General features: G+C 42.2%; 1 protein-coding gene and 1 long non-coding RNA gene across 2 annotated transcripts in view; one reads left to right on the forward strand and one right to left on the reverse strand.

Moving 5' to 3' along the window:
• The window catches only part of NDUFA12 (NADH:ubiquinone oxidoreductase subunit A12), a 42,335-nt gene extending 26,669 nt beyond the window's left edge, over positions 1-15,666 (reverse strand). Inside the window, exons 1-3 of the mRNA XM_008004276.3 lie at positions 15,540-15,666; positions 14,699-14,781; positions 5,899-5,986 (exon numbers count right to left, since the gene is read on the reverse strand). Of these exons, the coding sequence (XP_008002467.1) occupies positions 5,899-5,986; positions 14,699-14,781; positions 15,540-15,625 (257 nt within the window). The 5' untranslated portion in view covers positions 15,626-15,666. The remainder of the gene's footprint in view (positions 1-5,898; positions 5,987-14,698; positions 14,782-15,539) is intronic.
• A 78-nt stretch (positions 15,667-15,744) lies between these two features.
• The window catches only part of LOC103238885 (uncharacterized), a 58,855-nt gene continuing 57,827 nt past the window's right edge, over positions 15,745-16,772 (forward strand). The window contains exon 1 of the long non-coding RNA XR_499331.3: positions 15,745-15,832. This is a non-coding gene — a long non-coding RNA (uncharacterized lncRNA). The remainder of the gene's footprint in view (positions 15,833-16,772) is intronic.

The following is a 16,772-nucleotide window of genomic DNA, read 5'->3' on the forward strand; positions in this document are numbered from 1 at the left end:
CAGCAGCCTGTGTCAGCAGACGGCAGAAGCAGGAAGAGAGCTGGCTGAAAGACACATACCCCCTTGAAGATCAAGAGGCAGGCCGTCCAGGTACTAGATAGCAGTTACATCAGACTGAGACACTTCCTATTTACAGGAGACTATAAAACCCCTGCCCTGTCCTCATTTGGTGCTAACGCCATTTTAGGCCTCAGCCCGCCTGCACCCAGGCGCTCATTAAAGCAGCATGTTGGTCCACATCGCCTCATGTTGTCTATTGGCATGCTCTCGGGGTTCAAGCCAATACAAGAACCTTTTATCTTACAAGATCTACATGATTTGGGCCCTAGCTATTTCTCCTACCTCGTTTCTTAACATCTTCCCCTCACTCATTCCATTCCAGCCAAACTGGCCATACTGCTGTTTTTGAACAGACCAAGCAATACATCTCAAACATACAGGCTTTGCACCTGTGGTTCCCTCTGCCTGGAATGCTTTCTCCCCCTCTTCTAGGTCTTTCCTCAAATGTCACTTCCTCAAAGAATCTTTCTCTAACTCCTGTATAAAACAGCCACCTGACCCTTCCATTGCTCTTGATTCCCCTGTGAGGCCCATCTTCATATCGTCTTCCTTGCACTTATCATTACCACAAATACGTAAAGTATGTTTTTCTGCCTTCCCCCATGAAAACGAGGACCTTGTTTTATTCACTGCTTTATCCCCAGGTTCTTGGCACCTGGTAGGTACTAAATAAATAGTTATTTGAATAGGGATGATAAATTGTATCTGTACAATTACTCTCTACATGTAATAATACCTGGCTCTCTAATTAGAGATAAATCAACCCAACATCAAATGTATTCACAAATCAAGGGTAAGAATCCACAGATTTAGAATTCCACAGTGTGTCACAGTCAACAAACAGGGCTTTGAGAAACAAACAGCTAAGCTTGTCCAACACCGTTTCTCCCTACAAAGATTCATCACAAGCTGTGAAGCTTCCCATACAAACAAGGGTCATCAAAGGTACTCAGCCCTTAGGAGGCTTCTCTCCACAAAGAAATGCAGCTTTGAATCCTCCCTTGCCCTCAGGCACCTGCTGGAGTGATCTTCTACAGCTCTTACCTTCATTTTCCTGTTATCTCAGATCAAATAAAAGGACTTGCTCCACTGAATAGAACTTTTATCTTTTCAGGTTTTTACTATTTTATAATTTTAAACATACTTAATCGCACATAATTGAAATCACAGCCTACCCCTCATCTCCCCAACTGTGGCCCCTAAGCACCAATGTTAGACGAACGTTTTGAAGCAGATAGATGTCAATCTGAATAAGACAGCTTACATGCCTTCCACAGCCTCCCAGGACCAACTCCACCCAAGAAACAATCTCTCAATGAAACAAAAACCAGGACACCTCAGCTCCAAAAGCCTGAATTCCATGTTGACACCTTGGTCTCAAATAATCCTCCTAACATATAGAATGCCCCTTTGGAGAAGGTTGATGGTTCTAAACCTAAAACTGAAGCTCAGTGCATGCTGGGCTTAATACCTAGGTGACAGGATGATCTGTGCAGCAAACCACCATGGCACACGTTTACCTATGTAAAACTGCACATCCAGCACATGTACCCTGGAACTTAGAATAAAAGTTGAAGAAAAAAACAAATAGACACAGAATGTGGAAAAAATAAAAAATAAAAAATAAAAATAAACAACCCAAAACAACCCACAGCTCCTCAGACCTTAACAGAACAACAGGTTATTATTTCCCACTAAAAAGAGTGCAACAGCAATCCCCTAATGATGTAGCATGAGAAAGTTCCTAATCAGTGCTGCTTTCTCATGTTAAGAACCAATGAACTTCTTTTTTCAGATTCAGGGTTTCACTCTGTCGCCCAGGCTGGAGTACAGTGATGCAATGATACCTCCTTGCAACCTCGAACCCCTGGGCTCAAGGGATCCTCCCACCTCAGCCTCCCAAGTAGCTGGAATTACAGGCACACACCACCATGCTTGACTAATTTTCTAAAACTTTTTTATTTATAGAGATGAGGCCTTGTTATGTTGCACAGCCTGGTCTCAAACTTCTGTCCTCAAGCGATCCTCATGCCTCAAGCCTTCCGAAGTGCTGGAACTACAGGTATGAGCCACCACACCGAGCCCCAGTGAGCTTTTAAAGACATTATCCATTATCATGTTCTTCAAACTACATCACTGACATAGTCAGTGCTCACAATTAGTCCAAGTAGTAGAACACAGGTTGAAAACTGGTTGTAGCTCAGCAAAAAATGTACAGTACAAATATGTTTTGCTTAGCTCAGACAGTATTTGGAAAAAAAAAAAAGGTGTTCTGTCCAATTGAGTAGCCTATTTATCACAAATAAAAATTTAAAAATGTCCTCAGTTGGATTATCGGTATTTTAAAGTGCTCTAGAAAGGCCAGGCATGGTGGCTCATGCCTGTAATCCCAGTATTTTGGGAGGTAGAGGTGGGCGAAGCATTTGAGTCCAGGAGTTCGAGACCAGCCTGGACAACATGGCGAAACCTCATCTGCACTAAAAATACAAAAGAATTAGCTGGGCGTGGTGCCACATGCCTGTAGTCCCAGCTACTCAGGGGGCTAAGGCAGGAGGATCACCTGAGCCCAGGAAGTCGAGACTGCAGTGAACCCTGATTGTGCCACTGCACTCCAGCCTGGGCAATAGAGTGAGACCCTGTCTCAATAATAATAATAATAATAATGTTCTGGGCCACATGTGGCAAGTGGTTACCCTATCGGACAGGGCAGATAAAGAACACTTCTGTCATCGTGGAAGGTTCTGCTAGATAAGGCTGTATTTAAAATGTCAAATATTTTTGAAAATTAATTGAAAAAACAAGAACTGGCCCGGTGTGGTGGCTCATGCCTGTAATTCCAACACTTTGAGAGGCTGAAGTGGGTGGATCACTTGGGGCCAGGAGTTTGAGACCAGCCTGGGCAACATGGTGAAACCTGTCTGTGGTAAAAGTAGAAAAATTAGCCAGGCATGGTGGCAGGTGCCTGTAGTTCCAGCTGCTCAAGAGGCTGAGGCAGGAGAATCGCTTGAACCTGGGAGGCAGAGGTTGCAGTGAGCCAAGATGGTGCCACTGCACTCCAGCCTGGGCAACAGAGTGAAACTCTATCTCAACAAAAAAAAAAGCAAGAAAAAACAAGAAGTCTCACAAAGAAATACATATGTCCACCTTTGAAAATTCCAGAAACCCTTCGCAGAATTCTCACCGGATGGAACTGGGGACTGCTGAATAAGCCTGCTGCCCTCTTTGACAAGTCTGTACTTTTCAGTTCACTGTAGTTCCCACGACCTCCTATTGTTTCATAGCCGCACTTCACTCACTTATGTCACATATCTGGGTTTCCAAGTGACTCTTCAGAACAGAGGCAAATACACTGAGATTATCCCACTTTCTACTGAAGACAGCCCAAAACTAGCTCTGATGTTCAAATCCAATTAAAATAAAATGTCACAGCCCACCACATATACTTATTTCTAGTTTTTGAGTGAAATTTTCTAGACCACTGGAAAGGATCTCCAGAGTTTAACTGTATATCAACTCTGTGGCATTATTTCAGCAATCTATGAAACAGATATAAGTACTTTGCTTAGAAACACTTCACGCAAAATTTGGTAATTCAAGTGAGCATTTAGAATTTCATTTCAAAATATGTATATTATAAAGTCATACAGGTTTTAGAGACCTAAGGAATTTTAGGGCTATCATTTTACAGATGATGAAACTAAGCCCTAGAGAACTTAAGGAACTTGCTTAAAGTCAAACCGCCAGACAAGATTACAGTCAAAGTTCTTTTCACCTTCCGCTTCACCAAGACAGGTGATACTATGGCATATTGTTTTTCGAAGACAGCCACACCATTATACATCCCAATATATACCGTGATGTTGACATGCCTCCATCAAGAGATAGGTCCATGTTTTCTCAAGTAGAACTTGGGCGGAGCTTTCTAATTGCCTCAATCAATGGAATATGAAGTGGTACTGGACAATTTGCAAGACTAAGTTAGATAAGGCAATATGGCTCCTGCCTAGCTCACTCTCTCAGAGCACTTGCCTGTGTCAGCCCAGGCAACATGAAGGTATTCCAACCCACAGGCCCAGCTATAACCCCAGCTGACAGCCAACAATAAATGCCAGATACTAAGTGAACAAGTTTTCTTTTTTCTTTTTTTTTTGCGGAGACAGAGTCTCGCTCTGTTGCCAGGTTGGAGTGCAGTGGTACGATCTCGGCTCACTGCAACCTCTGCCCTCCGGGTTCAAGTGATTCTCCTGCCTCAGCTTCCCAAGTAGCTGGGACTACAGGCACGCACCACCGCACCCGGCTAATTTTTGTATTTTTAGTAGAGACGGGGTTTCACTGTGTTAGCCAGGATGGTCTCGATCTCTTGACCTCGTGATCCACCCGCCTCAGCTTTCCAAAGCGCTGGGATTACAGGCGTGAGTCACCACACCCAGCCTGATCAAGTTTTCAGATGATTCCAGTGTCCAGCCTTGGAGTCTTCCAGCTGAGGCTCCAGACATCTGGGAGCAGAGACTAGCCACCCTTGTTTTATCTTGTCTGAACACTTGACCCGAAAAAAAAACTATGGAGACAGAAATAATTGTTGTTTTAAGCCACTAAGTTTAAGGGTAACTTATGCATTCAATGTAAGTAGGATAGATACTTTCAGAAGAATACCACTGACTGCCTTATAGAGAGATATTCAATAAATATTTCTATAATGAAATAAATATTGTCAAGTTAAATTAAATAAAATGAACCAGGCATGGTGGCTCGTGCTTATAATCTCAGCTACTTGGAGGTTGACGTGAGAGGATTGCTTGAGCCCAGGAGTTCCAGCCTGGGCAACATAGCAAGAACCCATCTCAACTAAAAAAATAAATAAATAAGAGCTGGGTATGGTGACTCACGCCTGTAATCCCAGCACTTTGGGATGCCAAGATGGGTGGATCACTTGAACCCAGGAGTTTGAGACCAGCCTAGGCAACATGGCGAAATTGCATCTCTATAAAAAATACAAAAATTAGGCCGGGTACAGTGGCTCATGCCTGCAATCACAGCACTTTGAGAGGCCGAGGCAGGTGGATCACCTGAGGTCAGGAGTTCGAGACCAGCCTGGCCAACATGGCGAAACCCCAACTCTACTAAAAATACAAAAATTAGCCAGGCATGGTGGCATGAGCCTGTAGTCCCAGCTACTCAGGAGCCAGAGGCAGGAGAATGGCTTGAATCTGGGAGTCAGAGGTTGCAGTGAGCCAAGATCATGCCACTGCACTCCAGCCTGGGCAACAGAGCAAGACTCTGTCTCAGAAAAAACAAACAAACAAACAACAAAAACAGGCCAGGCATGGTGGCTCATACCTGTAATCCCAGCACTTTGGGAGGCCGAGGTGGGGGGATCACCTGTGGTCAGGAGTTTGAGACCAGCCTGGCCAACACAGTGAAACCCTGTCTCTACTAATTAGCTGGGCGTGGTGGCTCACACCTGTAGTCCCAGCTACTCAGGAGGCTAAGACAGGAGAATCGCTTGAATCCAGGAGGCGGAGGTTGCAGTGAGCCAAGATCGCGGCACTGCACTCCGGCCTGGGCGACAGAATGAGACTCTGTCTCAAAAAAGAAACGAACAAACAAATTTAAAAACGAAACAAAAATTATCCAGGTGAGATGGCACGGGCCTGTAGTCCCAGCTACTAGGGAGGCTGATGTGGGAGGATTACTTGAGCCTGGGAGGTCAAAGCTGAAGTGAGTCATGATCGTGTCACTGCACTCCAGTCTGGGTGACAGAGTGAGACTCTGTCTCAAAAAAAAAAAAAAAAAAAAAAGACAAATAAAATAAAATAATAAAATGTTGTCTCAGCTTACCATTCAGGAGGCACCATGCTTCCATCCACTTCCCAGAATGTGTTTTTGCCATTCATTTCAGTAGTATATACAACCCATCGGTGACGGCCTGAGTGGAAAGAAGAACATTTAGAAAGAAAAACTTTTTTTTTTTAAAAGCATAGATGCATAATATCAAAGAAGACAACCTTTTTATTAAGAAAAGACTTTGTGTGACCTTATATAAGAGAGCTATTAGAGGAATAACACCCTGGGTGAATTCATGAAGGCAAGCTCCAGGACGTGTGTGGCAAGCTTCAATCAGCAACCTGCACCAAAGACTGAGATGATTCACTGCTGTGGAGGGGCTCAGGCCTTTCCCGGAGCAGAGAATCCTTGCTTCCCTGCCAGCTCCCCAGAGGGAGTAGCAGACAGGACAGGAAAGTGTGTTCCCAGATGTTCAGGGTATTCAGAAAATAAGGTGCTCCTCTTGCGACTGGGGCAAAAACACATTTGTAGCAATCGTACTTGAATTCTACGTCTCCATGTAAGTATTTTTTTAAACCACCCCAGATCCTTTTGGAAATTTGTGAATTATACACAATAAGCAAACATTAGAAATGATGGTTAGGTACACAGGACACCTCACGTCATCAAAATAATATGGCTGCATTCCTCATTTAGGAAATTTCTGAGCACTAGTTGAGGGGCCTAACCACTATTTACACTATTGGGTCCTTAAACTGAGCAAAGACTTGGGCTTTGTCACTTATTATCAGTGGTTATTAGGCAAATTTCATGAGCCTCAGTTTCTTTATCTATTAAAAGTGGATGACTATACCTACATCTTAGAGTTGCTGTAAAAATTAAATATCACATACATTCACCTAGTTCAGCATCAGCCATATAAGCGCATAATAAATATTAATTCCTTCTACCCCTTCCTTACTGCTCTTACCTGCCAATAGGGAACACTGAATTTGTTCATTCCTATGATGGATTTTAAACCAATAAGCAAAAGGTAATCTGCATTTCATTTACAGGGTTTTCCTAGATAAACATATAATCAACAAATACTGACTACCGGTACTTAAACATGACGCCATCTCTTTTTAAAAATACAGACTTCAATCAACATTTACTGCTTCATTTAGAGAAATCAATCTTAAGAATAGCTAACTAAAAATAAACTATAATTCAATGAGGCACGGGAATGTGCAGGCAGACGGAGGAGACCTTGGGAAAGGTTTCATAAGTCAAGACCTGACAATACAGTTAGGCTATAATGATGGAGGTGGGCCTTAACAATCTCTCCCTCTCTGTCTCTCTCTCTCCGTATTTCTTGAAATGTTAAATGCCTATCCTCAGACTCAGAAATTCCGCTTTATTTATTTATTTATTTGTTTACTGGAGACGGAGTTTAGCTCTGTCACCTAGGCTGGAGTGCAATGGCGCAACCTCGGCTCACTGCCTGCAACTTCCCCTTCCTGGGTTCATGCGATTCTCCAGCCTCAGCCTCCCGAGTAGCTGGGACCATAGGCATGTGCCACCATGCCTGGCTAATTTTTGTATTTTTAGTAGAGATCAGGCCAGAAATTTATTTAAACACATAAATGTAGTTATAAGCAGGTTCACAGTAGCATCATTCCTAATAGCAAAAAGCCAAAAGCAACCTATGTGTCTATCAACAGTAACAGGATTGAAGAAATAATGGTTCTTCCATACACTGGAATGTTGTGTTGCTATTTTTAAAAATGCTGTGCATTTTTTTTTTTAAATAAACAAACACAACTGGCTGGGCACGGTGGCTCACTTCTTAATCCCAGGACTCTGGGAGGCTGAGGCAGAGGGATCACTTGAGCTCAGGAGTTCGAGACCATCCTGGGCAACACAGTGAAACCCTGTCCCTACAAAAAATACAAAAATTAGCTGGGCATGGTAGCACACGCCTGTACTCCCAGCTACTCTCGAGCTTGAGGTGAGAGGATCACTTGAGGATGGGAGGCAGAGGTTGCAGTGAGCCGAGATCACACCACTGCATTCCAGGTGGGGCAACCGAGAGACCCTGTCTCAAAATAAAAGAAAAGAATCTTAAATATACATAAAGACTAAACTATTAAAAGAGTTGCAAAATTAAAAGGGGAGAGAGCTTTCATACACCAAATATATACATATATACATATATAGGTACACACACACACACACACTAGATGGGGGACATTGTGAGACACTATGTTGCCCAGGCTGGTCTTGAACTTCTGGCCTCAACTGATCCTCCCACCTTGGCCTCCCAAAGCACTGGGATTACAGGCATGAGCCACCATGCCAGGCCCTAATTTTTTTTAATTAGCAAAAATAAGAATATTTCCAATGCAAGGGAGAAAAGAAGAAAGGAGTCCGGCTGCGGTGGCTCACGCCTGTAATCCCAGCACTTTGGGAGACTGAGGTGGGCAGATCACGAGGTTAGGAGTTTGAGACCAGCCTGACCAACATGGAGAAACCCCATCTCTACTAAAAATATAAAAAATGAGCTGGGCATGATGGCGCATGCCTGTATTCCCAGCTACTCAGGAGGCTGAGGCAGGAGAATTGCTTGAACCTGGGAGACAGAGGTTGCAGTGAGCCAAGATCCTGCCATGGCACTCCAGCCTGGGCAATAAGAGCAAAACTCTGTCTCAAAAAAAAAAAAAAAAAAAGAGAAAAAAAAAAGAAAAGAAAAGAAGAAAGGAAGGAAAGAATGTAATGTTATAGTTTGTAACAGTAAGTGAGAAGTAGAAAGAATAATTACCCCAGGTTCTGCCATTAATTACTTGATTAAGTCTCTTTGATTAAGACAGTTCCTTGGGACTGTTTCTTCATCTATAAAACAACAGTGTTTAGACAATTTCTTAAAATCTATTCTAGGTCTAAAATTCTGTGATTTATGTGAGTATTAAAAACATCATAACTAGGTATGACAGTATGTGCCTATAATTCCAGCTCCTCAGGAGGCTAAGGCGGGAGGATTGCTTGTGCTCAGGAGTTCAAGACCAGCTCAAGTAAAATAGTGAGACCTCATCACAAACACACACACGCACACACACACGCACACACATAAATAACAGAGTACATGAGATGTTTACTTCTTATAGACTACCATGCATCCAAAGCAACCACACATGGTTTACACATTCCTGAGAAATATTCCTAACTGCTCAATGACTTACCTTCTTCATCGGTAAAATGGGGGCATAGGGAGCACAAAAGTGCCTATCTCAAGGAGATGTTGAAGATTAAAGTAGATAATGTATGTTTTTATTTAGCACAGCACCTAGCACATGGTAATCACTCAATAAATGCTAGGCAATTATTTTTTCACATTATACATTGTTCCCCTGGATGAAGACTAATTGCTTTTTCCTCTTTGATACTTTTCATCTCAATCAAGAGAGTATTTTTTTATTATTATAAAAGTAAAAAATGCACATGGGAGAAAATTCAACAATTCAAGAAGGTACAGGTTGGGTGTCTCTAATTCCAAAAGCTCCAAAATTGGAAACTTTTTTTGTGTGCTGGCATGACACTCAAAAGAAATGCTCATTAGAGCATTTCAGATTTCAGATTAGGGATGCTAAACTGGGACATATAATGCAAATATTCCAAAATCCAAAAAAATCTAAAATCTGAAATACTTGTGGTCCCAAGCATTTTAGGTTAGGGATACTCAAACTGTAAAAAAAATAATAGCAGTCACAGTGCTAATATTGACTGAGCACTGATTATGTGCCAAGCATTAGGCCAGTGGTTCTTAAGAGTTGGAAATTTTGCCGCCAAGGGGACATTTGGCAATGCCTGGGACATTTTTGGTTGTCAGTCAGGGCCGCTGCTGCTGGTCATTCTATGATGCACAGGACAGCCCCTCACAACAAAGAATTATCTGTCCCAAAAAAAGAAAACTACAAACCAATATCCCTGATGAACGCAGATACACAAATCCTCAACAAAATATTAGCTAACCGAATCCAACAGCATACCAAAAAGATAATCATATATCATGATCAAGTGAGTTTAATACTAGGGATGCAGGGATGGTTTACCATACCCAAGTCAATAAATGTGATATACCACATAAATAGAATTAAAAATAAAAATCATATGATCATCTCACCAGATGCAGACAAAGTATTCGATAAAATCCAGCATTCCTCTATGATAAAAGCCCTCAACAAAACTGGCACAGAAGGGACATACCTCAAAGTAATAAAAGCCACATATGACAAACCCACAGCAAATGTCATACTGAACGGGGAAAGGCTGAAAGCATTCGCCCTGAGAACTGGAACAAGACAAGGATGCCCACGTTCAGCACTTCTATTCAACGTAGTACTGGAAGTCATAGCCAGAGCAACTGCATAAGGGAAAGAAATAAAGTGCATCCAAATTTAAAAAGAGGAAGTCAAACTGTCGCTGTTTGTTGATGATACGATCATATACTTAGAAAAGCCTAAAGACTCATGCAGAAAGCTCCTAGACCTGATAAATAAATCCAGCAAAGTTTCAGGATACTAAATCAATGTACACAAATCAGTAGCACAGCTATACACCAACAACAACCACGCTGAGAATCAAATCAAGAACTCCATCCCTTTTACAACAGCTGCAAAAAATAAAAAAAATACTTAGGAATATACTTAACCACGGAGGTGAAAGATCTCTACAAGGAAAACTAAAAAACACTGCTGAAAGAAATCATAGATGACACAAATAAATGGAAACATACCCCATGCTCATGGATGGGCATAATCAATATTGTGAAAATGACCACATGGCCCAAAGCCATCTACAGATTCAATGTAATTCCCATCAAAATACCATCATCGTTCTTCACAGAACTAGAAAAAACAATTTTAAAATTCATATGGAACCAAAAATGAGCCCACATAGCCAAAGCAATACTAAGCAAAAAGAACAAATCTCGAGACATCACATTACCCAACTTCAAATTATACTATGAGGCTACAGTTACCAAAACAGTATGCTACTGGTATAAAATAGGCCAATGGAACAGAACAGAGAACTCAGAAATAAAGCCAAATACTCACAGCCAACTGATCTTCAACAAAGTAAACAAAAACATAAAGTGGGGAAAGGACACCCTATTCAAAAAATGGTGTTGAAAAAACTAGCAAGCCACATGTAGAAAAATGGAAGTGGATCCTCATCTCTCGCCTTATACAAAAATCAACTCAAGATGGATCAAAGAGTTAAATCTAAGACCTGAAAACATAAAAATTATAGAATATCACTTCAGAAAAACTCTTTCAGACGCTGGTTTAGGCAAGGAAGTCATAACTAAGAACCCAAATGCAACAAAAACAAAAATAAACCGTACCTAATTAAACTAAAAAGCTTCTGTACAGCAAAAGAAATAATCAGCAAACAGACAACCCACAAAGTGGGAGAAAATATTTGCAAACTATGCATTAGACAAAGGACTAATGTCCAGAATCTACAAGGAACTCACACAAATCAGTAAGAAAAAAACAATCCCATCAGAAAGTGGACAAAGGACATGAATAGACAATTCTCAAAAGAAGACATACAAACAGCTAATAAACCTATGAAAAAAATGCTCAACATCACTAATTATCAGGAAAATGCAAATTAAAACCACAATGAGATAGCACTTTACTCCTGCAAGAATGGCCATAATTAAAAATTCAAAAAATAATAGATGGTAGTGTGGATGTGGTGAAAAGGGAACACTTTTACACTGCTGTTGGGAATGTAAACTAGTACAACCACTATGGAAAACAGTAAGGAGATTCCTTAAAGAACTGAAGGCAGAACTACCATTCGATCCAGCAATCCCACTACTGGGTATCTACCCAAAGAAAAGTAAGTCATTACATGAAAAAGACACGTGCATACACATGTGTATAGCAGCACAATTTGCAATTGCAAAAATAAGGAACCAACCTAAATGCCCACCAATGAATGAGTGGATAAAGAAAATGTGGTATATATACACCATGGAGTACTACTCAGCCATAAAACAGAAAGCAATAATGGCTTTTGCAGCAACTTGGATGGAGCTAGAGGGCATTATTCTAAGTGAAGTAACTCAGGAATGGAAAACCAAATATCGTATGTTCTCACTTATAAGTGGGAACTAAGCTATGAGGATGCCAAGGTATAAGAATGATATAAAGGACTTTGGGGACTCAAGGGGATAAAAGACTACATACTGGATACAGTGTAACACTGCTCGGGTGACAGGTATACCAAAATCTCAGAACTCACCACTAAAAAACTTATCCATGTAGGCCAGGCACAGTGGCTCACACCTGTAATCCCAGCACTCTGGGAGGCCGAGGCGGGCGGATCACGAGGTCAGGAGATCAAGACCATCCTGGCTAACACAGTGAAACTCCGTCTCTACTAAAAATACACAAAAAATTAGCTGGGCGTGGCGGCGGGCGCCTGTAGTCCCAGCTACTTGGAGGCTGAGGCAGGAGAATGGCATGAATTCGGGAGGTGGAGCTTGCAGTGAGCCGAGATCACACCACTGCACTCCAGCCTAGACGACAGAGTGAGACTCCATCTCAAAAAAACAAACAAAAAAAAGTATCCATGCAACCAAAAACCACCTGTACCCCAAAAACTATTGAAATAAAAAAACAAAAAATGAAAAGAAAGAATTATCTGCCCCATAGTGTTAACACTGCTGAGGCTGAGAAACCCTATACCACGGTAAGTTCCTCCCATTCACTTTTCATCTTTTAATACAGCTTTATGAGGCACTTATTATTATTATTCTACTTTACAGATGAGAAAACTGAGGGTTAGGGAAGTTAATTAAGTTAACCAGGTTACAAAGTTATAAAGTGGAGGGGCAGAATGTTGTATCTCTACCATCTGATTCTATGAGTTTATTGAGTTTCCTTCCAAAATTTAACACGCACACAAAAAGCATGTATTTTCTCCTTTTGAGGATACCAAACATTGTTCTGCAACTGGAATTTTTTTACATTACACATCTTTGACATCTCTCTATATTAAATTTATAGGTTTATATCATTCTTAACAACAAAGTATTCTAAAAAAATGTTTAATTCACCAGTATCCAACTTACGCACACTAATGTTGCTTTTAAAATTTACTAGCATGGTGGCTCATGCTGGTGATCCCTGCACTTTGGGAGGCTGAGACAGGAGGATGGCTTAAGCCCAGGAGTTCAAGACTAGCCTGGGGAACAAAGTGAGACCCCGTGTCTTAAAAAAATTAAAAAATTAACCAGGTGTGGTGGTGCATGACTGTGGTCCCAGCTACACAGGAGGCTGAGGCAGGAGGAAGGCTGGAGCTCAGGAGGTCATGGCTGCAAGGAGCCAAGATCACACCACTGCCTCCAGCTTAGGCAACAGAGTGACACCCTGTCTCAAAAAAACAAGAACAAAAACAAACAAAAATGCTGTGGCCGGGCACAGTGAGTCACACCTGTAATTCCAGCACTTTGGGAGGCTGAGGTGGGAGGATCACCTTAGCCCAGGAATTCAAGACTAGCCTAAGAAACACAGCAAGACCCGATCTCTCCAATAAAAAATTTTTTTAAACAATTAGCCAGGCATGGTGACACAAGCCTGTAATCCCAACTACCTGGGTGGCTGAGATAGGAGGACAGGTTGAGCCCAGAAAGTTGAGGCTGTTGTGAGCCATGATCGAGTCACTACACTCTAGCCTGGGTGACAGAGCGAGACACCAAAAATAAATAAATAAATAAAATTTAAAACTATAATAAAACAATGCTGTGATGCATGTTCGGTTTGCAAGAATATTTGCAGAATTTTTTTTTTTTTTCCTGAGATAGAGTCTCACTCTGTCGCCAGACTGGAGTAGAGTGGTGGGATCTCGGCTCACTGCAACCTCCGACTCCCCGGTTCAAGCAATTCTCCTGCTTCAGCCTCCCAAGTAGCTGGGATTACAGGCACACGCCACCACGTCCAGCTAATTTTTTATTTTTACTAGCGACTGCGTTTTACCATGTTGGGCAGGATGGTCTCGATCTCCTGACCTCATGATCCGCCCGCCTTGGTCTCCCAAAGTGCTGGGATTACAGGCATGAGCCACCGCTCCCAGCGGAATTAGTAGTTAAAAGTGGAAGTGCTGAGACAAGGATATGTGCAACGTAAATTTTTATAAATGTTACCAAATTATCCCTCCAAAAAGACTGCATTAACCTATATATTTCTATGGCTTTGCCCACACTAGGATTTATCAGATTGAATACTCAAGGCTGGGCACAGTGGCTCACACCTGTAATCCCAGCACTTTGGGGGAGCGAAGGTGGGTGGATCACGAGGTCAGGAGTTCAAGACCAGCCTGGCCAATATGGTGAAACCCCATCTCTACTAAAAAATACAAAAATTAGCCTGCCATGGTGGCGCGCGCCTATGGTCCCAGGTACTCAGGGAGGCTGAGGCAGGAGAATCGCTGGAACCCAGGAGACGGAGGTTGCAGTGAGCCGAGATCGCGCCACTGCACTCCAGCCTGGCAGACAGAGCGAAACTCCGTCTAAAAAAAAAAAAAAAAAAAAAACAAAGAAAAGAAAAACACTTCAAAATCTGATAGGTGAAAAATATATAACACTGTTTTTAAAGTTGCATTTCTGTTGTTGCAAGTAATGAGCATTTTTCCATACCTTCATTGGCTATTTACTTTTCTTTTTTCTGTAAATTATCTTTTTTCATTTTCTATTGAGTTTTTCATCCTTTTCCAAGTGTTTTGTAAAAGCTCCTTGCAAAATATGGAAAACAGACTCAAATCAAATGCCAATCCCAATCATACTAAAAAATACTGCACTCACCAAAAAATTGCTTGTTGTCTTCATAGTATTTGTTTCCATATTTGTCTTCCCCCACTAATGTACCAACCTTCACATCATTTGTCCTGTGAATACCCAAAAGAAAACAGACATTTTAGAATGATTCTTAGTTCAAAACATAAACGGAAATAAAGTGAGAGTAACAACTTTCAGACACAAGGGCTACTGTATCAACTAGCAAAACGAAGTGCTGGGGATGGGAAAAGATGAATTGACAACTGATGTGCCCAAATTACACTAAAAATATAAAGGTAGTCCCTTCAGATTACAGGACTACTTGTATCTACTATCCCTCAGCCAGGAGGCACTGGAGTTAGTAAAACCTTCAGGAAATCAAAAAGCCAAAGTATTTCATCTTACAACGATACAAAGGTCTCTAGGCTCTTTCATTCCACTCTGGGTCTCCATTTAGGTTTCTGCGAAACTATACTGCTCCTGGGATCAGTGAATGTCAGGACGACCATTATTATTACCTTCAACGCCTTACAGAGAGGGTACGGCAGTGCAAGGATAAAAAAAACTTTACCAAGGTCACTGAGTTAATGTCTTGTAATGCTCATTACTCTCCAGGGCATGGGAAAAGAGTGCAGCCCAGATGCCCCTGCCTCCGTGTCACAGCTCTGACTCTACAGATAGCTTCGGTCTTGTCTCGGGGAGATACGGAACAGAGACCAGCCTTGGGGTGGCAAGGCAGAGATTGGGGCGCTTGTCCTTGACAAGAGCTGTGGATTCTCCAAAGTGACCCGAGCCTGGGCCCCCTTCCAATAAATCAGCCAGCGAAAGTCCAGCCCCAGAGGCCAAGAGCATGGCTCTGGCCGCCTACCTGAACAAAGCCCGTAGATAGCCTCGGAGACCGCCGTGGCCGGTGAACTGCTGCAGCCCGCGTCTCAGGACCTGCACTAACTCCATCTTGCCCCGCAGGCCCCGCCTCCCGGGTGCGCCAAGCAAAACCCACCGGCTGGAAGCCGCCACTCAGCCGCAGGAAGCCCAAGCCCAGAAGGTTCCCACGCGAACGCCAGACGCTGTGGCTCTGCGCCTGCGCAGAGCTAGGTCTTTCCTACGCTGTCTTGTTCTGGCTTCCCAAGTAGGCAGAATTGGTTTCCCCTGGAAGCAAAGGTACCTTAAACTTTAGAGTTTTCAGAGGTTAAATGTAGAAGGCCGGCATATGCTGGAAAGCTCACGTAGACTAGGCTTCCCCACACGGGAATTCCTCCTTTGGGAATTTCAGTTTCCTTATCTAAAAATAATTGGCTTTGGTGGGCGCGATGGCTCACTCGTGTAATCCCAGCACTTTGGGAGGTCGGGTTGGAAGGATCGCTTGAGCCCAGGAGTTCGAGACCAGCCTCGCCAACACAGTGAGAACTCTGTCTCTACCAAAAAAAAAAAAAAAAAAAAAGAAACATTAGCTGGATGTGGTGGCGCGTGCCCATAGTCCCAGCTACTCGGTAGGCTGAGGCTGAGATGGGAGCATCGATTGAGCCTAAATAATTTCAATGTTACTTCATTTGTTAACCACAGTTCTACAAAGAGAAACCTCCCTTCAACTATTTGATTCCTGAGATACAATTAATATAAGAAAGGCAGTATAGGTGCTTGATTCTCTTACTTTTTTTTTTTAATTTTAGAGACAGGCTTTCACTCTGTCACCCAGGCTGAAATATAGCACTGTGATCATAGCTCACTGCAGCCTCAAAGTCCTGTGCTCGAGCAATCCTCCCATTTAAGTATGTACCACCACCCCGGCTAATTTTGTTGTTGTTTTTCAGAGATGGATGTCTTGCTATGTTGCCCAGGTTGGTCTTGAACTCTGGCCTCAATTGATCCTCCTGCCTCAGCCTCTCAAAGTGCTGGGATTACAGGTGTAAGCCATGACACCCAGCCGATTCTTTCCCTTATGTATGTTTTCAAAGTAACGATGTATTTCCTTAGCTTTTTTTTTTTTTTTTTTTTTTTTTTTTTTGGTGGTGGTGGTTAAAAACACAAAATATAAAATTTACCATTTTAACCATTTTTAAGTGTACGGTAATGTTAACTACATGCACATTATTGCACAGCA

This window comes from Chlorocebus sabaeus, chromosome 11, assembly GCF_047675955.1.
Source record: "Chlorocebus sabaeus isolate Y175 chromosome 11, mChlSab1.0.hap1, whole genome shotgun sequence".
In the NCBI taxonomy this organism is placed as follows: Eukaryota; Metazoa; Chordata; class Mammalia; order Primates; family Cercopithecidae; genus Chlorocebus; species Chlorocebus sabaeus.